Consider the following 22,425-nt stretch of genomic DNA (forward strand, 5'->3'; position numbering starts at 1 on the left):
GTGTGCGGGTCTTGCTTTCATAGGCCCAAGTGACCAAGGACCACAGCCCCTGACTGTGCATTCCCTATCGGGAACAAAGCAAGACAAACCTGGGAGTTCAGAGCCCTGTGGGGGCCTCAGGACACACACATACACACACACACACACACACACACACACACACACACACACACACGAGCCTGGCCTACGACGCAATGCATGCGATCATAACCCACATGGTCCCAAGAGAAACCACAGGGACTCTTGGCTGAGGCTCAGGTACTACCTGAGACCTGCACAAGTGATTCAAGAACAGCACCACAGAACAATCTGGCCCACGGGTTTCCTCCAAGTCACGAGCCCAACACAAGCAACAACGCACATCCACACCAAGGCACCCACTGTGGCTCCACACATCCCCATCCTGGTGTCTGCCACTTCAGTTCACCACTGGCATCCTGGGGACAGGAGCTGCTTATATGGGACCTTCACTTTCACGCTGGTCGTCTTGATGAGCTCTTGCTAGGGAGACTGCTCTGGCCAGTTGTGAACAGTCTTTCAGCTCTAGAGCCCAACTGTAAAGACCCCACTGGGCCAGCCCAGTGAACCTGAGGTGACACAACACCCTGGCTCACCACTGCCCCGCTAGCTCACCACTGTCCTGCTAGCTCACCACTGCCCTGCTAGCTTGACCACAGAGGCAATCACAAGCTCCACACAGGACAAGCACCCTTGCAGTGTCCCCTGTGCATTCTACTCTAGGTGTCTCCACGTCAGTTTGTAGATGCTCCCCTAAGACCCTGTGTGTGTCTGGGCCTGATGGCTATGCACGAGGAGTGGAGGGGTGACAGGAACATCTGGAGCAGGGAGACCACAGTTGCTGTGTCTCTGACGAGATCATGAACCGGCCTTCTTTTGTTTTGTTTAAACCCTCGTCCTGTCTCTTGTGATAGCTCGTAACAGAACTATCTTCTAAAACAACTTCAGGAGGGGAGAGCAGTGTGTGATGTGAAAGCTGGATCAGAAGTTGAATGTGAATCTACTCAGCAGCAATGGCTTGCATTCACTGCATACAAATCCCCTCACGCGCCAACAGGAGGATCCCAGGAAGTGGGACAGTGCCTTTAATAGTAGCTTGACTTTTTCAATAACTGAAAGATTGTAAATGACTATAGACGTTCCCTGAATTAAAGCTGATACGTGAAAGAAATTAAATGAGGCCTGAGCTTCCTTTGGGGCTGAGCCAGGCAGAGAGAGAAAAAAAATCTAATTATTTCTTTGAGAATGATATATTTCCTAACTCACATCTAATGACTTGTTCCTACTTGTGAGGCTGGAGCCAATGGCCCGTGTTCCTTCTGCCCATCTGTGGGATAACCCATCCATCAGCTCACATTTCCATGGACCCTTACCCTATTCCTGTGTCTCAGTCCGTCCCCAAGGCCTTGCCAGGCCAAGCAGAAAACTCTGTATGGTTGGGAGAGGGAGGCGGTGCTCAGATAATGCTAAGGTAAGCCGGGCTCTGTACATGTTGGCTTCTTAAAAGGCTATAAATTAGAAGTGACCTTTCAACCATTTTGTCTGTACTTTATGGCATTTTTAAAGTAAGAGAAACAAAGCCAGAGGAGAATATAGTGGCTTTCTGCAAAAGCGGGGAATTTTTTTTTTTTTTTTTTTTTTTTTTGGTTTTTCAAGACCAGGTTTCTCTGTATAGCCTTGGCTGTCCTGGAACTCACTTTGTAGACCAGGCTAGCCTCGAACTCAGAAATCCACCTGCCTCTGCCTCCCGAGTGCTGGGATTAAAGGCGTGTTTTTAAAAGAGCAAATTGTTATACTCTGAGAATCAAATGCCTTTCAGCAATCCTGGTAAGTCCACGTGCCTGTGGGCGCCAGACCACAAGTGAGTGTTTTCCCAGCGTCGAGGTACCTCTGCTTCCTGCAACCTTAGCAAGGAAAAGTATACAGTTCAGAGTTGGGGCATAGGGAGGAAGTCCTCCATGTTCCCATGGGGAACGGAATGGTGGCCTCTCACATTCCTAAGGGAGGTCTAGAGGGCAGCCTCATTGCATTCCTGGGGTGGGGGTGTCACAGGGACCCTTACCTAGCCGGTTGCAGGGGTTCCGCTTGAAAAGGGCCCTGAGCAGGCTCTGGGCCTCCGCACTGAGGAACTGAGGCATACCCAGCTTGGCTCTGGAATGCAGAAGGAATGCAGGTTAGATGCCAAGAGCAAAGAGATGTGCGGTTCTCCACTTCTCTGCTTGCAAGGGGACAGACCCCGAACACTCAGCACTCTGGGGTAAGGATCCCTTTATGCCTTGAAACAGGATGGAGACACCACAGAGCTTTAGCTCATGTGGCCTGCAGCTGGCCGCTGCTGACCGTAATCAAAATAAAAAAGTGTAAAATTTTCACAACGGCCACTAAATAACCCGTTTAAAACACAGTGAATGATCAAAACAGCAATAGTGATTCCTGGAGTATCACCAGCATTTCACCAACATTTCCAGTGGAAATTAATTTTCAAAACAATTGTATTTTATAGCGTAAAGTTTCTTTAAGCAAAAAAGACTACTAGGGTTACATTTGTTGAGTTCCTTCCAGGCACCCTGGGGACAGTGGCGCTCTTATCTTCCCTGGGCTGGGCTGCCACAGAATTATGGAGGATGACTGGAGCATCCCAGGGGCCCAGCAGTCATGTAGGACCCTGGTGACCGTGGACCTTGCTGAGGAGCAGGTACTCAGTGTGTGCTGACCCGTCAGCTCAGACAGGCATGGGCCCACGTGGGATGGCTGGAGGGCCTGGTCCAGCTTTAGTAAAGAGTAAACCAAGTCCCCATTGAAAGCCAGGGGCAGAGGCGTTCCCACAAGGACACGGGGTGCAGCTATGGGCAGCTACCTGGTAATCACCATTGGTCAAGTGCACACGGATCTGGAAAAGCTACAGGGGGATTCTGAACAATGAGAGCCATTGGGATGTGTCCTCGAGGTAGAGTACCCTCTGTGCATCTTTTATCCCATGTGTAAGGGAGGAATTTACAACGCTAGGCTAGCCTTGCACTGTTTGATGCCTACCAAGTTTAATGATGCCTTAGTATATCCCAGGGCATCAAGGGTCCCACATTCATCTGGCACACACCCCAACCATGGTTATTATGACTTAGAGCAGGTGGGTCTACCCCAATACCACAGCTCCTACTAAATCCCAGCAGCCCACTTCCTCCCCAGCTATAAATACAAAAGGCCACTGTGCTTTGGAGCAGGTGGCCACACTCACTTGAGGATAAGGGCCATTGTTTCCTTCCTGTCCTTCCCCTGGAATGGCAGGGACCCTGTGAGCATCTCGAACTGCAGAGCAAAAGAGAGCAGGTGAGTTTGTCCCTTCATCTCGAATCCCATCAATCAGTGCAACACCAGCCACACGGCGAGGCCCTGGGGACAGTGACCTCTAGATTCCCACTCTAGCTGGAGAGATTCTTGAAGAATGAACACGGTGGGTGACTGTACCCCGTGTGGTTTAGGGACCACCTTTCCCAGGTGAGTGCTGTAGAGAGCTGCCGCAGGAGAGGGGTCAGAAGAAGGTCAAGAGGAAAGTTAGGGAAGGGAGGGAGGGAAGGAGGGAGAGAAAGCAGGAGGCCACCCACGCTGACCCCTGCACGGTCTATATCTTCCTCTGTGATGGGAAAGCTCCTCGTTACAGCCCATTAATAACATCTGATGGAGACAACACGGCACCGGCAGTCTCTCTCGCAGACTGCCACACTAAAACAACACTGGCCAGGAAGGGAGTGGAGATAAGGTGAGGCCCAAGGGCAGCCCTTACTGATCGTGAGTTTCTTACTACACAAACAATGCTGATTCTGTGGGTTCCAGAGGCCATGGCCTGGGATCCTACAGTCACCTCTGCCCACCTCCCTGAGGACACTGCTGCTGTGCGGGAGGGAGGCAGCACAACAGCAAACCCCCTTCATACACGGGAGACTCGAAGGCTCAGCATCACTGTGGGCACCTTTCACTCCAGTCTAAATGCGGAGGCAGCATCCTGGCTGGAGGGCTTTCATTGGTCACATTAAAACTGTGTGTCTTGATATTTTTACTGTGCCTGCCTGCCTCAGCCCCTTAAAATCTTATCATCCAGCGTCTTCCCCTTGCATTGTGAAAATCCTGGGAAACACAAGTACAAAGGCCAAAATAATCACCTCAAAGCCACCATTCAAAGACCCACTGCGCTGACCTCCTATAATATAAAACTTCTCACGAGTACTGTAAAACCTCTGTACCATCATGTGCCATGTGGGTGAGCAACAAGGTATCTACTGCTGGACACTTAAGATGGTTCTAATTAGGGTCCTACTAACAGTGTGCATTAGACCAGTGGTTCTCAACCTGTGGGTCTTGACCCCTTTGCAAAGGGATTGTATGTATATCAGATAGCCTGTGTGTATTACATTAAAGTAGCAAAATTACAGTTATGAAGTAGCAATGAAATAATTTTATGGTGGGGAGGGGGTCGCAGCATAAGGAAGGTTGAGAACCACTGTATCAAACTGAAATGTACCTAAAAGTTTCCTGAACTTGAGAAATGAGGTAATGTTAACCTCTTCCTGCTGGGAAAAGCAACCTGACTAAAGCAACTCAAGGAAAGAGGGGTTTCCAGGCAGGAAAGGTATGAGGCAGGAGCATGACATGCTGCTCACACTGGACCCACAGTCGGGAAGCAGAAAGAGAGAAATGGGGGTGCCTGGCTAGATTCTTCCTCTTTCCCTCTGCCCATGGACAGTGTGTCCATATCTATGATGGGTCTCTCCTCCTCAGGCAAGCCTCTCTGCAAACGTCCTCACAAACACACCCAGACCCGGGTTTCCTAGGTGATTCCAGCAAGGATCAACCCCCACTGACGGGCTATCAGAGTGAAGTTATAAACTTCGAGAAATGAGGAGGTTACAAGCTTTTGATCTTTTTTTATTATTGTTTGACAGCTTCATACATCTACATAATGAATTTTAGTCATTCCACCTCCCACATAAATATGTCATGAGAGTGGGAGGGAGATTGTTAGAAAGGAGGGTGTCAACGGAAGAGGCATGGGGGGCATGGGGTAAGATGGCTGTAATCTGTCTTCTTTTAAAATCGAATAAGCCCCTGCCAGTTCTGACATGTCACGTTGAACGTGCCGCCTGTCTTGAAGTGTGCACGATGTCGGGCTGCAGGCGGTAAACAAATGTACAAGTAATAAAACCAAGAGTCACAGAGTCCAGAAGAAAGTTTAAAAATAGACAGACGTAATTAAAATGACTAGAAGATGAGCAAGTCATCTGATAAATAGGATGAGCATTCATAAGCTGATTATAGAAATTACCATCTCAAAATAGGCTGCCAGGGAGGGGAACTCTTCGCTGCTTGGTTCTTCCTCGGAGTCTATTCACAGCACTCATGAACTCCCATTTCCAAGAAAGAGCATGTGACTGTGTAGAATGAGAAAGATGTGTCCCACCTATGGCCATTAAATCCCTCCTGCCGAAATGGAGCCCATCTTCATGTCTGGGTGCCGACTGGCGCCGCAGTCTTATGCGTGGCAACATTTCTTCAGTGGTTTCGTTCTGGCTTTGTCGGTGGCTGTGACAAGCGGAGTCCATGTTCTCTGCTTATATCTGCCCTTTCCTTTCCTTCCTACGTGTGGTTAGTATCTTTGTGGTTAGCTCCACGCACTAGAGGTCAATACAGGGCGCTTATACAACACTCCAAGTGACACTGAGATACTTCCTGGCCACCTTCACGTGAGCAGCTGTGATGTTCCCAGGGTGAGAAGCCGGACCTCCAATAGCAGTCTCAGAGCTCAGGGACTAGTTCCAAAGTTATCAGTTTTAATTGCCATGGCTTTGGGCATTGGTGTCACCTACATATAGTCTGAGAGGTCAGGGAGGCTGGTGGCTACCCCAATATGCACAGGATGCCTGCAACAACAGAGTTTTGCACCCCCAATTCTCATCAGGACTTAGGTAAAGTCCTGCCTCAAGGGAGCTCTGAGGAACCCAAGGTCAGCTTGAGGTTAGCTGTGAGTATTCCCCTCATACAGCCTCCTGGTATTGGCATGAGAAAAATCTGGAAGAGTGATCTTCACACGAGAGTCTACAATCCCACTTATCTAGTGGATCAACACGCTTAAGAAAAAAACAGGTTTATAGCTAATATCCACTTACCAGTGAGTACATAGCATGCATGTCTTTCTGGGTCGGGGTTACCTCACTCAGGATGATATTTTCTAATTCCATCCATTTGCCTGCAAATATCATGGTGTTCTTGTTTTTAATAGCTCTGTATCATTCCATTGTGTAGATGTAGCACATTTCCTTTATCCACTCTTAAATCGAGGGACATCTTGGTTGTTTTCAGTTTCTGGCTATTATGAATAAAGCCACTATGAACATAGTTGAGCAAGTGTCCTTGTGGTATGATAAGATATCTTTTGGGTATGTGCCCAGGAGTGCTACAGCTGGATCTTGAGGTAGAACTATTCCCAGTTTTGTGAGAGACCACAAAAATTAATTTCCAGAGTGGTTGTACAAGTTTACACTCCCACCAGGAATGAAGGAGTGTTCCCCTTGCTCCACAGCCTCTCAGCATGAGCTTTTGATCTTAACCATTCTGACAAGTGTAAGATAGAACCTCAGGGTCATTTTGATTTGCCTTTCCCTGATGACTAACGATGTTGAACATTTCTTTAAGTGCTACCATGAGAGATTCCTTGGTTTAGCTCTGTACCCCATTTTTTAATTGGGTTATTTGGTTTGCTGTTGTTGAAAATTCTTGAAAAAAAATATATATTGGCTATTAGTTCTCTGTTAGATGTAGTTGATGAAGATGCTTTCCCATTCAGTAGGTTGTCATTTTGTCCTATTGATGGTATCCTTTGCCTTATAAAAGCTTTGCAGTTTCATGAGGTGCCATTTATCAATTGTTGATCTTAGTGCCTGAGCAACTGGTGTTCTGTTCAGTAATATGTCTTCTGTGCCCATGTGTTCAAGGCAGTTTCCCATTTCCTTATCTATTAAATTTAGTGTATCTGGTTTTATGTTAAGGTCTTTTATCTACTTGGACTTGAGTTTGGTGCAGGGTGATAGATATAGATCTAACTGTATTCTTCTATATGCAGACATCCATTTAAACCAGCAACATTTGTTGAAAAGGCTTTTTTCCCATTGTATGGTTTTGGCTTCTTTGTCAAAAATCAAGTGTCTGTGGGTGTGTGGGTTTATTTCTGGGTCTTGGATTTGATTCCATTGATCAACCTATCTGGTTTTATGCCAATAATATGCAAATTTTATTATGACTGCTCTGCAGTACAGTTTGAAATCAGGGATGGTGGTGTCTCCAGACGCTCTTTCACTGTACAGGATTATTTTAGCTATCCTGGGTTTTCTGTTTTCCCATGTGAAGTTGAGAAGTGCTCCTTCAAAGTCGGTAAAGAATTGTGTTGGAATTTTGATGGGAATTGCATTGAATCTGTAGATTGCTTTTGGTAAAATGGCCATTTTCACTATGTTAATCCTACAGATCCATGACCCTGAGAGATCTTTCCATCTTCTGATATATTCTTCAGTTTCTTTCTTCATGGACTTGAAGTTCTTGTCATACAAGTTTTTAACATGCTTGGTTAGAGTTACACCAGGATACTTTATATTATTTGTGGCTATTGTAAAGGGTGTTATCTCCTTAATTTCTTTCCCACCCATTTATCACTTGTCTAAGGAGGGGGGTTGCTACTGATTTTTTAAAAAATAATTTTATATCCAGCCACTTTGCTGGAGTTATTTATCATCACAGGAGTTCTCCAGTAGAACATCTCTTCCTGTGAGTTAAACCTTCTCTCCAACTGTCTGACTGGAAGTACTCCAGAAGTTAGCAGCTTGAGTAGACACAGCCCGTCTTTCTCAGCCTGGGGGCAAGCTGAGGACCCAAGGATTGGTGGCTACAGTTCGTTGAGGCTTCAAGACATAACTAAGAGCAAATGTGAACCAGGGTTGTGGGGCCCACAGGGTAGAGGATGACAGCTGGCTATGTCTATGGAAGGAGCATATTTTGATGCACAGGACCATGTTTCTTATCACATCTACTGAGGGTCTCTCACGGTCTCAGCTTCTTCTGCTATTTAAATATGCTCAGGACAGATGCAGGGATCTCTCAAACTCACTGTTTCCTCCTGCTCAGGTAAGACACCGGGCCTTTCAAGCCCTGTTTCCACTCTAGTTTCCAACATCCCTGGATCAAGCTAGGGGGAGGAATTCAGCTAAGTAACAGCCACCCTTACAGAGGAAACCAGAGGACAAACCCTTACCATGAGCACACCGAAGGACCACCAGTCGGCACTCTGTGTGTGTCCACGCCGGTTCACCACCTCGGGCGCCATGTATTCAATAGTCCCACAAAATGAATAGGCTCTCTTGTCATGGTCGGTGGCCTCCTTGCTCAAGCCAAAATCTAAACATAAGCACAGCACACAGCACCACCTGAGTCTCCGAGCCATGGTCCCTGTGTGTAGACAGACCCCCTCCCACCCCAATACATAACACTTCTCTCAAAGACTATGGGCCTCATGTACACAGCATTACTCAGGCTTAATGTGCTTCCAGAGCCCAGAGAGTTCCTGAGGCTAAGTCCTACAGAGTGGAATTCTTGATAGAGCCTTGAATACTGCCACCAGCACCACCATCATCATCACCACCACCGAGTCCCTTGTCAAGTAGCAAGGAATTTTACTTCTTAGTAGTGAACATGAATTTCTAGAGAATGTTTCCCACGCATAAACATGAGGTGATTGCAGGCTGAGAGGCCCAGATGGAGAGAAATGAGGTGCAGCTCTTGCAGGAAGGAAGAAAGGAAGCATGGCTGGCACCTGCTTGGAAAGCAGTTCCCTGGTGAGCGGACTCAGTGGGTTGCAGTGCATGTGGAGATGAGGGCAGGATATGGCCAATGGGCAGGATAAATACAGGCCAAATACAGTCCAGAACCGATAGATTATCTTACAGCATGAAGGGGACTTGCAGTACACAGTACAGTGCAGTCTACAAGAATGAAGTCGGGTATTAACCATATGGCCTGGATGACCTCACAGATCTCTATGTAGAGGAAAGTTTGACGAGACTGCAGGATGCTAGCCTGCTGTCCCGGCAGAACAAGAAGGGCCTCCACTCGGAGCTGAAGAACTAGGGGCCCAGGGGACAGCTTGAGCTTAGCCTTGAGGCTTAACAGCTCCAGAACAGTAAAGAGTTAAATGTTTGTTTGTGGAGGAAACCACTGGAAGGTGGTGTACCCACGGGCAGGGCATCGGGATAAGATAGAATGTTAGCAGTTGGATTTATGATATTAATGCTACGAGGCTGGGATATAAGCAAGGAGAGCAGCGGAGCCATTACTGCCTGGGGAGACAAGGCTCCAGCCACTGAGCAGATCTGTGTCTGCCAGAGGGTGAGCATGTGCTCAGGGCTTCTAGTCAATTATGCAGTGATGCTGAGCAAGGCCTGGAAGGAGACTTCAGCAGGTGAACAGAGGAGGTGATGTACAAGTCTGGCTGTCCCCTTGCTCTGAGCACACACTGGAGAGGCCACCAAACCCAGGAGGGAGTCTATGGTAAGGGATCAGAGGAAGTATTCCAGAAGTCTGAGATATCCCTGCTGGGTGCTCACATTCAGAAGGCCAGCACTTGGGTATAAAAGACTCAGCCAGGTCAGAGTTGAGATGGGGGTGGGGGAAGCTGTGAAGAGATGGTCCACGTTTATCAGGGATGACAAGTGATGAAGGGAGATCAAGTTATCGGTTTGTTATTGTTTGTTACCAACCTGTGATCTTAATATGTCCCTCTTCATCTAGGAGGATACTGAAAAAAAAAAAAAAGGGTAAGAAAGCACACTTCAGAGAGGGAAAATTGACATAAAGTTCACAGTCCCCAGGCATGTACAATTCAGGGGAAAGCCCCATGGAGCTAAGATGCTCATGCAGGGCCTGGGATTCTGGTGTGGCTGCATCCTTGATAGGTCCTACTATGGCAATCTGTGTCCCATAGCCTGGACCAGTTCAGGAAGAGAATCAAAGGTCATGAGCCTGAGAGAGGAGACCCAAGGACCTAGTCTTGAGCCAGGAGGAGAGGAACCAAGGAGATGGGTCGTGAACCTGTGGGGACACAGGAATACATGTTCTGAGTTATCAGACTGGAACCCATGAGCCCCTTCTAAATATAAAAGTATGGGTTCTTGGATTTTCATTGACATCTGGAGAGTAAATTTCTGACTCTGAGAGTTCCTTGATACCCAGAGACCCTCTTTTAGGAACCTCAGACTCTCTTGGACCTGGTACCTGCAATTGGGACCAATCCTGGCCTCTGTACAGCTGAGGTTCAGCAAAGGGATTCCTGGGCTGACAGAGCTTTCATCCTGTGATGGAACCAGGGCCAGTCCGGCAGTACCCATAGCCACTGGATTCCTGGTCAGTTTTCTAGTGAGCCTTAACATTTTGAGCTGACCCTGCAGATGTAGAATCTGCCCCATCTCATAAGAGAAAGGGGAATGGACTGTCATCAACAGCTTTCCCTTGCACCCTAGGCTGAGTGGCTGTGAGACCCTGAGATGCAGGGCTCCAACATTTCTACCTAGTTTTAATACTGTCATTAAATTCAGTTCAATGAGATCCCATGAGGTACCATCCACCCCAAAGAAATGTGGACATGGCTAGAGAGGAAGGAAGCAACACCCTAAGGGCTGGGAAAGCCTGCCACAGCTTAGATTTCCACTCACAGGCACTCTGAGCTTCATATTCATAAAGAATGGGTTTGCCAGGATTGGGCGAGGGAGAAGTTGGCTAAGCAGAGGTAGGAGGGATAGTTATAGCTCTGCAGGCTGAACGGCACTCTGGTGATGGGCAATGGTGAGGGTACATGACACTGTCTATGGTCACCTAGCTGTGCCCTCAGCCACACATAACGAGTAAAGTTATTCTCTGTGTACCTGTCACAGGGTTAAAGAACAGCCAGTATTTCCTGGAAAGCTGCTATTAAGATGACAGCTTATAATGAAAGAGGTAAATGTTTTCAACTTTGCTTTGTTGTCATTCTGAGTCTTTGCCCTGAACTGAGCAACTTTCAAGATCCATTCCCAAATAACTCTAATTGGACCACAAAACCTTTGCCTTTCTCCTGTGAGTAGATGTTACTCTACAGCTTCAAGAACCATGTCAGTCTTCATAAATGAACAGGACCCAGGGCCTTGATGCCCAGAAAAACTGGCTCTGAGCACAAAGAAGTCTTCCATAGGGGGTCACGACTGTGGGCACTGATTTGTATAAGGTGCACGAACTCCATGTTAATTATGTGAGGTAAACTTACAGTAAGCTTTGCATGAGCCCTGGGAACAAACCAGGCTCAGCTATTACCTCCTGATCAGGGATCGATGAAGGGATGCTATAGGCACTGAGAGACTTGATATTAAACCTGTTCTGAGGTGTCATTCTGACATCTGCTCTTGCTCATGGAAGGGTCAGGTATAGGTCACAAGTTCCCACTCCCTGTGGGCTCCTGAAGACAGAGCCTTCAGGATCGCTTGACCATAGATTCATAGGATCAGCCAGTGATGCCCTGTTAACTGGGAGTTAATCAGAGCTCTATGCTGCACACACAAACAGGTGCTTTGCTCCACCAAACCCAGATGACAGCCACGTCTTCAGGGAGGCAGCTGTCCTTATCTCAGAATGTCTAGGTAGAGGCAAAGGAGGAAGGAGGGGGGTATCCACCCTGACCTGTGACCCCCTTGGATTACGGTATGGCCTAGGGCTGTCCTGGTGGGGTACCTCCTTTAGACACGACTGTGGCTGAGGCCTCGGGGTAGGATGAGTCAGCCAAGGAAACTTTATGGTTGGTCAGAGGATCCTAAAGCACCCCCCAGTAAGTCCGCATGCCTTAGTGATAGCTCCTCGGTCAGTTCTGCCACTCAAAGACCTTGCACAATGAAAATTAGGACGACGAGTCCCATGATTTTGCAGGGAGGTTCTTGTTTTCATTTAGACTAACTTAACAGACAACTCTAGAAATGAATAGATTATAGATTCTCAGCTCCAGATACACAGTGACCTGGGGACCCTGTGGCCATGTCCCTCACTGTTCCTCAGCTCATCCCTCAGAGCTCTAATCTAACCCATCTCCTAGTTAGCCATCTCAGAGGAGGCTAAGTGACCATGTCCCTGGCGCTTAGGGAGAGGCAGGACAAGTGTCTTGCATGGCAGGGTGCCTGGTGGCAGAAGGTGCTGGACTCAGAAGGGGAAAGGGTGTGTGTAGTTAGTCTCAGGTCCCACTTGCCTGGCCATCTTTGTATGTTGAAGAATGAGTGTGGCCTAGTCTCCCACAGTGGGCATTTCTACCGTAATGAAGGAAGGCCCCACATCTGCTGGGTACCGGTGCAGGGTAAGGAGGTAGCATCTGCTCAACCTCCTTGGGACTCCTGTACAAGACCCACCCACATGACACTGTGCCCAGCCCACTGTTGGGAGTGTACTTGGGAACTGCATCCTAGGTAACAGGCACTGCCGTGGGCTGGCAACAGATGCCTGAGGAGGCTGTGAACCACCTCTCTTCGTACTCACTTCTCTGGCTTCAGATCCCTGTAGATGATCCCCAGGCCATGGAGGTGGTCTAGAGCCAAGGCCAGCTCAGCCAGGTAGAACTTGACATCCTCCTCAGTGAACATCACCTAGTGGGGTGGGAAAGGACTGTGGCTCAGCTTACCCCATGGCTGCTTGTTGCAAAGGTCTCCTCAAGGAAACCAGGACTGTCCCAGAATGCATGTGTGGAGATCCTGGTTCTCCTGTGACACTTTCCTGCCACTCCTGAGCAAGGAGAGTTCTTCTCACAGTTGCAGGCCATGCTGTTTGTAGAGCTGATTTTTCTCATTCTTGTGAGCGGAACCTCAGCCCAACACCAACTTGCCCTCACCCCACAAACTGTTCAGGTCGAGTGCAACCCCAGGCTTCCGTCTTATTAGAATGCTCTGGTGTGAATTCATGATGGGTATTGCGATTCAAATAACCACGCTATGGAGGCTGGAGGACTACAGAAAATGGGAATCCTATTTCACTCTTCTCCCTTCCCTCTTCAGTTTCCCTGGGCTGATGTGCAAGCCGGCAGCTTGCACCAGAGGGGTGCGTTCTGCAAAGTACAGTGCGCTGGTGGGCGAGGGGCCTCAAAACACTGGTGCACAATGCTCTGTCCTGCCTGGCCCTGCTACTGCACATTTACTATGACACATTCATGTTGAAGAGACTGCAGTCCATGTGACCACTGAATTCTCTTTGAAAGTAGACATGCAAAAACCCTACATGCAAACTGAATGTGGCTTGAGACCAGAGCTAAAATGAGTGATTTGTGGGACTGTGTGGTGACTGTCACCACCCAAGCAGACTGGGCTCTCAGCTCCCAGTAAGAACACCTCTTCTAGGTCCTACAAAGTGTCACCTGGTACCCCTGGGAACTAGCCCTGGACTGTGGACGCCCTCTGCCTCCCAGCACTCTTCTAACCACATTCTATTTCCCAGGTGTCTCTCCTACTTGCTTGTCACGTGCTCTACATGATCTGCTATTTGTCTGGAGTTTTATGAAGGGTGGAGGAAAGGAGGGGGCAGTTTGAAAACCGCTGTCACAGGCAAATAAAAAGCACTCTGTTGGAAAGATATGAGGAGCCTTCCATCAGCATGCTGTCATACCTCTAACTGCCTTGAGCCTTACAGAATCATTCAAAGAAGAAGACAAGAATGTTGTTGCCATAGACAGAATTCTGAATTTCCTCATCCCACAATGCTAGCTCAATGCTCCTCAAATCACGAGGGACACAGACCCTTCCCGTGTGACTCTGGAGAGTTCTTAACTCTGCAGCTAGAAGCCAATGAAGCTCAGTCAATAAGCAAAGACCTGACAAGATGTTCCTCAATGTAGGCACATAGGGACCACTGTCCAGACAAGAGGCCAGCATGCTGTTAACCGTGCCTTCCAAGGATGGGAAGTGAGATGCCATCAGATACAGTCACTCACAAATGCTCCCACGAACTGTCTCACCTGTCCTATCTGGGGCAGCAGGGACAGACAGGGGACAATGCTTTGAGCGTCATTCATAGGAAGCTTGGGAGGAGTCTGTAAGATCTTCTAATCATGGACTGTCTGCTGATGTGGCTATGCAGATCTTGCTCTGTAGCTTAGGCTGATAGTGAACTCAAAACCTTGCCTCTGTTTCCTGAGTGCTGGGGTTATGGGTATGTGTCACCATGGCTGGTTCTGTGAAAGCTTTTGAAAACTCGAATTTACCATGCCTTCATATGACACCATATACCACGCACACTTCTCATCACTCAGCACCACGTCACATACCTCACACCACATATCACCACATTGTCACATTGCCCATCATACACATAAAACCCTCTCATGCCCATCTCCCTTAATGCCCTTCCTCCCTATCTCCCTAGACAGTCATCTCAGGGGTGGGCAGGGAGCTCACCTACCTCTTTGGAAAGCCTGGTGAAGAGGTCACCTCCCCGCAGGAAGTCCAGGATCAGGTAGAGCTTGCCTTCGGTCTGAAAGGCTGTGGAAGGAGATGCAGCTGAGCAAACACAATTCCCTCTGACCACTGAGTCTCTGTTCTTCCCAAAGCCCAGTTTCTGTTCGGTTCAGACAAGGCTGTTAATCTGTAGAGCCTCCTTTCACTCAGTCAGGCATAGCCGACCAGCTGGCGGTCAGCTGCCCAGGGACGGAGCCCAGCAGGAGGAGAAGGATGCTGCTCATGGTCCTCAAGAGGATGCTGCATGACTCAAAATGACTCAGAGAGAGGAAAGTCTGAACAAACTCATGTTCATCAATGGCATTGTCAATTAGGCATTTGTCATAGCCGGTCCTACAGGCAGACAACTGGCTGTAACGTTTGCTGGTGGAAGATGGTTCTGATAGACAGGAAGGGCATTTCTGCTTCCTCCTGTGGAAGTGCATCCTATACTCGGGGCACAAGAGGACCATTATGGACTTTATCCAGTCTAGCAGTGTTCTTACTGCTTCACTTGCCTGACCCCATGTCAGAAGGGAACTCATGTGCTATGTGAACGCATTGGTAGTGACTCAGGTCACAGTCTACACATCTCATATGCAGGGCTTAACAAGGGCACACCACAGACTGAGGGACCCAAGAGCACGTAAAGACCTGGACAAAAGAGTCACATTATTATTGCTGTGATAGTTAGCCCAATGGGTCTGTCAGCATTGGTGGCTAGGTCAACATCACAGAGGGTCAGCAACCATGATGATCAGGCTGACATTAGGAAGCATCTTTCATTGGGCACCAGGTTTCATACACAGGGTACCAGGCCAGAGGGACCTGCTATTTCTGTGTATTGAAAAGGTTTTCATTTTTTAAGAGGTCCTGGACCATTTATCATAAATGCTGGCATTTAGAAACATGGCTGTTAACTAGACCTTCACTTGGGGCTATGTGTACTACAGAGTGTTTGTTAAAAAGTCTGTGCAAGACGGGCGTGGTAGCTCACGCCTTTAATCCCAACACTTGGGAGGCACAGGCAGGCAGATTTCTGAGTTCGAGGCCAGCCTGGTCTACACAGTGAGTTCCAGGACAGCCAGGGTTATACAGAGAAACCCTGTCTCAAAACAAAACAAAACAAAACAAAACAAAACAAAACAAAACAAAACAGAAAGTCTGTGCAAGACACCCAGTTCTTAATTTCCTCATAAAAGCAGTAGCCCCAGTGCCTGCTTTGGCAATGCGCACCCTGGAAGAGATGGTCCTGAAGTCATCAGTGGCCCCTGCATGGGGATGACACGCAAATTTGAGAGGTGTTCTGTTTTTTGTTTTGTTTTATTGTTTTTTTGTTTATTTTTTGGTTTTGTTTTGTTTTGTTTTTGAGACAGGGTGGGGGGGGGGAAGAGAAACAGAGAGAGTGGGGGGGGGGCACCTTATTGTTGCCACTGAGCCTGAGGCTCTAGGCAAGCACAGCTGCCATGCCTGGAAGAATAAGGATTCCACAGGCTCTTCAGCCAACAAAAGAGCCAGCTTCTGTTCTTTCTGGAGGCTACACCAGATGACTCGCTGCAGGCCTGAACTATTTTCTTGGTCTCTGGAAGTCTCCCCATTCCACCCCAGGTGCATTCATGCCTTTGTTCCCCGTGTATCAGAATCTCTGGTTTCCCATGGTTTCTTTGCATCCTCTCTTTACAGGAATGCCTTAACAAGAAAAGCTTGCAGTGAAGTGCATGACTGAGGAGCCATTAATCTATTGACTCTGCCTCCTGCTTCACCCATGAGGTACAAAGGAAGGGAACCGGTATTGAGTAGAAAGGCAGGTTTGTGGCCTCGGAGAAGGTACTTCCCCTGAGGCTTGAGGGTAGTCTGAGGTACTTGGCACTCCACCTTGCCTTTCTTCATTCACTTTGAAGGCAGAGGTTAGAGATCAATACACTTTCTGCCCAGCAGCACTAGGTGTGTCATCACATCTCACCCCAAGGTCAGGAGACCTGGTACCAGGTTACCATGGTGATGTCTCAATGATGGGCAGCCCCACCTCACACAAAGTCTCTGGGATGAAGATAGGACAGCTTGCTCTCTTCAGAAAATCAAATAGGAAAGAGACTGAAGACTGGGGATTTAAGAGAACTTGATCTTCATACAAGACAGGATCCTGACACAGCGGGATCTCCTTTTCAACTAATAATTATTTCTGTTTCCGCTGATGGAAGACATCACTGTAAGTCCTCCTCAAATCATATCGCACTTACTGCACTTACCATAATGCAGCTTGACAATGAAAGGGTGATTCACCTCTGCCAGGATGTCTCTCTCCATCTTAGATCTGACCCGGTCTCGCACTGTACAACAAAAACAAAAGGATTTCAGGATGTGAGTGGAGATCTCGAGGCTTGGATACACAAGTAATAGACAAGCTAGTTCAGTCTCACCCACAGGGAAAATCTGGAGCAATATAATGGCCACTCTCCTTCACCGGTTCTAACGAGCACATACATCTAACGAGCACATACATTTTGACACATTGGCCTCCTTGTTTCCAGATCTTTTTCTGCTTACCAGAAACATGAAAGTGTATTGTAGACACCATGACACTTTCCTTGTAGGAGAATCTACTGCTGTGCCTTAAGAATAAGGACCCTTTCTCACAGGCTTTAGTGTCCTATCATCCTGTATTGTCTCTGGCCTTCATTCCATGCTTATCACCACTCCTGTCATTTCAAGCTCTTATTTTCCTCAGCCTTGGGTCTTTCAACTTGTGTGTGTGTGTGTGTGTGTGTGTGTGTTGTATTATGACATTCTTTTCAATAAACATTCTTTTCACATTTAGCCATCTGGAATACAGACATCATTAGTTTTTTTTTCTTTTTTTTCTTTTTTTTTATTTTATTTTTTTTTATTTATTTATTTTTTTGACATCATTAGTTTTGAGGCAAAACAAATGAACAAAAATAGAGGCTGACAACCACTATAGAGTAAGAGCAATGCTAAGACCCTACAGGCTAACTGGTATACCCAGGAGGCAGCACCCACTTGGCCTCTCGGAGGAATGGCTGAATATCTAGAATGACCACAGTGACATGTGCTTCATATTACATTGCTCACCGATATTAAGAATGGCAATATACACTTACAGTGTTATTAAAGAAATCCTTCCCCAAGGATGATGTGATGATAACAAAGTAGAATATGACATGGTTTTCCACCTGCGATTTAGACCTAACTCATAGTCCTGGAAGTCAGCGTTCTCACCCTGGAGCAAGCATGCATTTTCTTCTCAGGAGGAAATTATGTTCCACTGATTGAGAAGGTAAACAGTGCCCTCCAGCCAGCTCTCTAAGAGAGTAACTCGGCCCATGCATGGACAGTCACTGCAATGCCAGGCGTGACTCTTGGTGGCTAAGGGGTGGCTCTTTGGGAGGCATGGATGTGAGTCAGAAGAGGGAAAGAACCTAAGCAAGATATTGCCGGTAGAGCGTACTTCTTGTGATGTTCTTGCTGTGGAAGAGAAGCACTGATACACAGCTCCACAGACACACATGCCTACAGGACCAGGGTCATGAATGTGTCTCCCTCCCACTTTCTCCCTCCCACGTCCTCCCTGCCCACTGCTCACTGCTGTTCCATCACCATTTCTTCATGCCGTCTGTGCTAGCATTTAGCCAAAGTTCAGCCTTCTAGAAGAGGCTGGTAAAGAGATCCACATAAGAGGGCAGCAGTAGGGACTGTCAGTGGGAAGCTGCGAGTGCTGAGGAAAGTGGAGGGAAAGGAGACGAACCTTACAAGAACAGCATGTCAAGAGGCTGCAGACCAGGACTCAACAGGTGCTGGGCAGCCTGGGTGCAGCACAGAGAGGCTGTAGTGGGCAGGGCCAGCTTGCTGTCATGAAGTACATAAGATCCAGGAAGGAGGCAGGACATACCCATGGCACAGAGCCATGGCTGGACCTGATTGAAATGCCTGTGGGAATTGTGAGAGGCTGGTGCTCAGCCCCGAAGACACTGAGCTAGCATGAGGCAGACCAGAGAACGGAGACCAGGAACGGAACATCCCACAACAAGTGAGCGCTTATGGTAACCTGGATTTTGAGAAATTACCTTGAAGGGAAGCCATAGGGTTGTCAGGAGGATGCCACCTGCAGCCACACTGGGTGAAGCACTGAGACTGGCGGGAAGCTGGGCTACAGCTTTGCTAGCAATGCAGGTGTAAAGCCCCTGTCCCGTACAGTGGTCAACTTGGGAAGAATAGAATGTCAGAGGCCCTTGATGGGGACCTCAGGAGTATTGCTGTCCTGTACCAGGATTTAGAGAGGGACACACCCCATTGTAGAGAGCAACACGAAGGACAACAGAAGATGGAGAGCAATCCAGAAGCATGAGAGAAGCACGCTGCCCCATACTGGACAGTCCCAGACCACCCACCACTGTGAGAGCAGACATGGGGGCAATGACGAATCATCAGAACCTTTGAAACCTCACTCTTCCTGGGGTCCGCAATAGGACTGGGCAAGTAAAACCAGAGAAGCCCGTGCCTCTGCCACGCCTTTGCAATGACTTTTACAAGTTTTGATATGCTTTTATTTTCTTACAGATATAGCCCAGGGTAGACTTGATCTGATTTCCTTCCTTCAAGCTTTCAAAGCCTATTTTTTGAATTAAAAACTTTCACCTACCCGCTCTTGGAGAAATACCCTACCTAGATGCAGATAAAAACATGGGCTCCTGCTTATGCCAGGTTGAGAGTATCTTTAACCCACCGACTTCCCTGATGGTGCCCTGGAGACTCCAGAGGGGGTCTCTCCACCAACCACGGCTCCCAACCATGAAAGACGAATAAGAAAGGATGTGGGGAATTGCAGGCTGGTCTCCATTCGAGCTGAGGTCTGAACCCCAATGGTCATAATTCACCTACAGGACACAGTAGGCGTTCCCTCATGTTCCTGGAACTTCAGCCCCTGCCTAAGGTACCAGCTCCCACAGCCCCCACAAGAGAAGCATGGTCAGTAGTCACATAGGCAATGGCCCAAGCTTCTGACCTTCAGGCTAAACTCCTCCCCAGTTACCTAGCAACAGTGAAGACCATTAACAGGGCTGTTAAGCCAGCACCTCTCTTATTCCTTTGTCCTCTTACCTCTCACTTCTCTCTCCTCTTCCCTTTCTTTGTCTTCTTCTTTCCTCTCCTCTCTCCTTTTCTCTCTAGCATTTCCTCTTCTCCCTCTCTCTCTCTCTCTCTCTCTCTCTCTCTCTCTCTCTCTCTCTTCTACCTTCTCTCTTTCCCCTGTATTTCTATAATAAAGCTCTTAAACCATAGAGTGTCTCTGTTCCTTCAAGTTCCTCTGTACACTCTGGTCAGTATTGGGAACTTCTTCCCCTATTCCCTCTCTCCCACAAAGCAAAGTAGCTGGGGGGGGGGAAGGCAGGGCTGCCCCTTGGCCACCCCCTGAAGAGTGGGATAGAGGATTGCCCACCCAGGGATGAGTGGATAGGGTAGATAGCAGCCCTCCCACGCCTGACTGACCAAAGAATAGGGAACTTCTGGTGGGGCAGAATGCATTGGGCATCTTTTCCCTATCCTACTTTTCCCCAGGGCCCCCCCCCCGCCCTTATTTTGTTCCCAACAAAAGGAGATGCAGCGTTTCCCTACCTCCTTGGCCCCAAGACACAGATTCAGACTACAGAGGCAGGAGTGCGGAAGAGTTCCGGGCTTGTTGGTCAAAAACCAAACTGAAATCTGCTTATTCAGTGAGAACACAGCTTGGGTGGCAGTTAATAAAGACCTGCAGGGAAGGGAGGGGGGAATGTTCTCAAAATAAAAAAAAATGGGGGGAAACACAGATCATGAACCCAGGCTCTGAGTCTCAGCATCCCAAATCGCATTACCATCAAAAAGGAAAATCTCTCATTCCTGCATCAGGAGCTCAAGGGCAGTTGCTGTGGACCAAGCGGGGTCCTTCTCTATGCTGGACCGGGGCTGATTTTGCTGTTGGCCTCCACAGCACCTGGCTAGTGTTGTTACAACTGTGCTCTTTGTCTCAGTAGAACACAGGTTTGCTGTCATCCCCCCATGTCTCTTCACTATTCAAGTGTTTCCATCCCTATGACCTGGGACACCTGGCCTGCTGAAAAGGGAGGCAGAGAAAAGGGCTCGCTGCTCCATCATCTCACCGTGGCCTTAATCTGGTCCCCGCCACCTGAAAACCCTCTAAAAAAAAAATCAATCAATGTCCTTAAGCTCCCTCAGCTTGAATGAGGACACTGTCCAGCACCCATCTCCCAGATGAAGGACGCGGTCTCCAGCTTTTGAAGGTTTAATTTGTGACAGAAAATAGTCTGTGAGCAGTGGAGCGCCCAGACATATGGGAGTCAGAACTTTCTGCAGGTAATTACTTGATGCCCAAAGAGAAGAAGTCAGCAGGTGGCTTCCTAATGAGGAAATGAGAAGAAGGCTGGAAGGCTGGGGAGGGAGGGCACCAGCATCAGCCTGGCCTCTACCATTTCTGCACAATGTGGTTTGGGGGGGGAGTTTAGCAGCTCCCCCCCCCCCCCGCCCTGCCCTCTCATATGTAAAGTAGCATTACCTGTACTCGAACCCTAAAGGGGGCACCTAGAACTTGTGATTGGAGTGTGCCTTGCATGCCCCCTGCCTCCCAGGAATCTGAAATCACCCAAATGGGAATCAGCTGGCATCAGTGAGTTAGCTTAGAAATGTGATCAGATGCAAGCAACCACTGAAGCCGAGTTTCTGAATGAGTCAATGTTTTAACAAGACAGAAACGAACACAGAAGTGCTGACAATACCACTCTGGGGGCTGGAAGGAGTGTTGGGGTAACTCCAGGCAGAGACTGTTTCAAGACACTGCAGTCAACACAAGTGTCATTAATACTCAGCTGTACTGGTCACCAGAGTCCTGTAGGCATGTGTGTCTGTGGAGCTGTGTATCAGTGCTCCTCTTCCACAGCAAGAACATCACAAGAAGTACGCTCTACCGACAATATCCTGCTTAGGTCCCTTCCCTCTTCTGACTCACGTCCATGCCTCCCAAAGAGTCACCCCTCAGCCACCAAGAGTCACGCCTGGCATTGCAGTGACTGTCCATGCATGGGCCGAGTTACTCTCTTAGAGAGCTGGCCGGAGGGCACTGTTTTCCTTCTCAATCAGTGGAACATAATTTCCTCCTGAGAAGAAAATGCATGCTTGCTTTAGGGTGAGAACGCTGACTTCCAGGACTATAAGTTACGTCTAAATCACAGGTGGAAAACTGCACCAAATTAGCCCTGCAAAGAAATACCATGAGCCAACAATTCCTCCCACACTTGAGAGATGGCTGCAGGGACAAAAATTCTGCACCGTGAATGGTACCAGTCACCTTGAGACATCATTAAGCCCATTGACCACTTCAGACCACGCATGGGGGAAGCACAGCACTCTCCCTAAAGGGATGGCAGTCCCAACTCTGCACAGCCTGAGGTGAGCCTGGAGCCATGCTGCGCATTTTGCCCTCCTGGCCCCATCTCCAGACCAGTTGATTCCCATGGAGAAAAAGAGGAGAGAAGCTTCCTAAAAGTGTGTGTGCCAGCGGCGCTCCAAATCACCGAAGGTCTGACTTTCACACAAACGTGCTGGAGGAAGGCACTTATTGACCATGGCCGTCTTAGCTCAGAGGGTGACATGGCCACTGGAGTCAGAGTTGGCTGCGGCTTCACGCCTAGTTTCACACTCTGAACAGTGTACTAAGCAATCTCCATACTGGCAATGAACAGATACAGGAGGGAAGTTTAAGGTTCTCAGGCTCAGACGTTCCATGAGCCCCAGCTGCAGCTGGGAATCTGCTAGAAAGCCATTGTCACACTCGATACAGAACATCTCTTATGGCTGGTAACCGTACCAGCTCATG

General features: G+C 48.3%; 1 protein-coding gene across 4 annotated transcripts in view; it reads right to left on the bottom strand.

Annotated features, from left to right (window-relative positions):
* Rps6ka2 (ribosomal protein S6 kinase A2) overlaps window positions 1-22,425 on the bottom strand; it is a 284,351-nt gene that overhangs the window by 40,461 nt on the left and 221,465 nt on the right. For all 4 annotated transcript variants that reach the window (XM_029471102.2, XM_085833318.1, XM_029471104.2 and 1 more), the window contains 7 exons: window positions 16,793-16,873; window positions 14,509-14,588; window positions 12,601-12,707; window positions 9,813-9,850; window positions 8,312-8,454; window positions 3,254-3,324; window positions 2,081-2,169 (listed from right to left, as the gene is read on the bottom strand). In XM_029471102.2, coding sequence (XP_029326962.1) covers window positions 2,081-2,169; window positions 3,254-3,324; window positions 8,312-8,454; window positions 9,813-9,850; window positions 12,601-12,707; window positions 14,509-14,588; window positions 16,793-16,873 — 609 coding nt within the window. The remainder of the gene's footprint in view (window positions 1-2,080; window positions 2,170-3,253; window positions 3,325-8,311; window positions 8,455-9,812; window positions 9,851-12,600; window positions 12,708-14,508; window positions 14,589-16,792; window positions 16,874-22,425) is intronic.

The sequence above is a fragment of the Mus caroli genome, unplaced genomic scaffold, assembly GCF_978045245.1.
Source record: "Mus caroli unplaced genomic scaffold, Mus_caroli_1 scaffold_18, whole genome shotgun sequence".
In the NCBI taxonomy this organism is placed as follows: domain Eukaryota; kingdom Metazoa; phylum Chordata; class Mammalia; order Rodentia; family Muridae; genus Mus; species Mus caroli.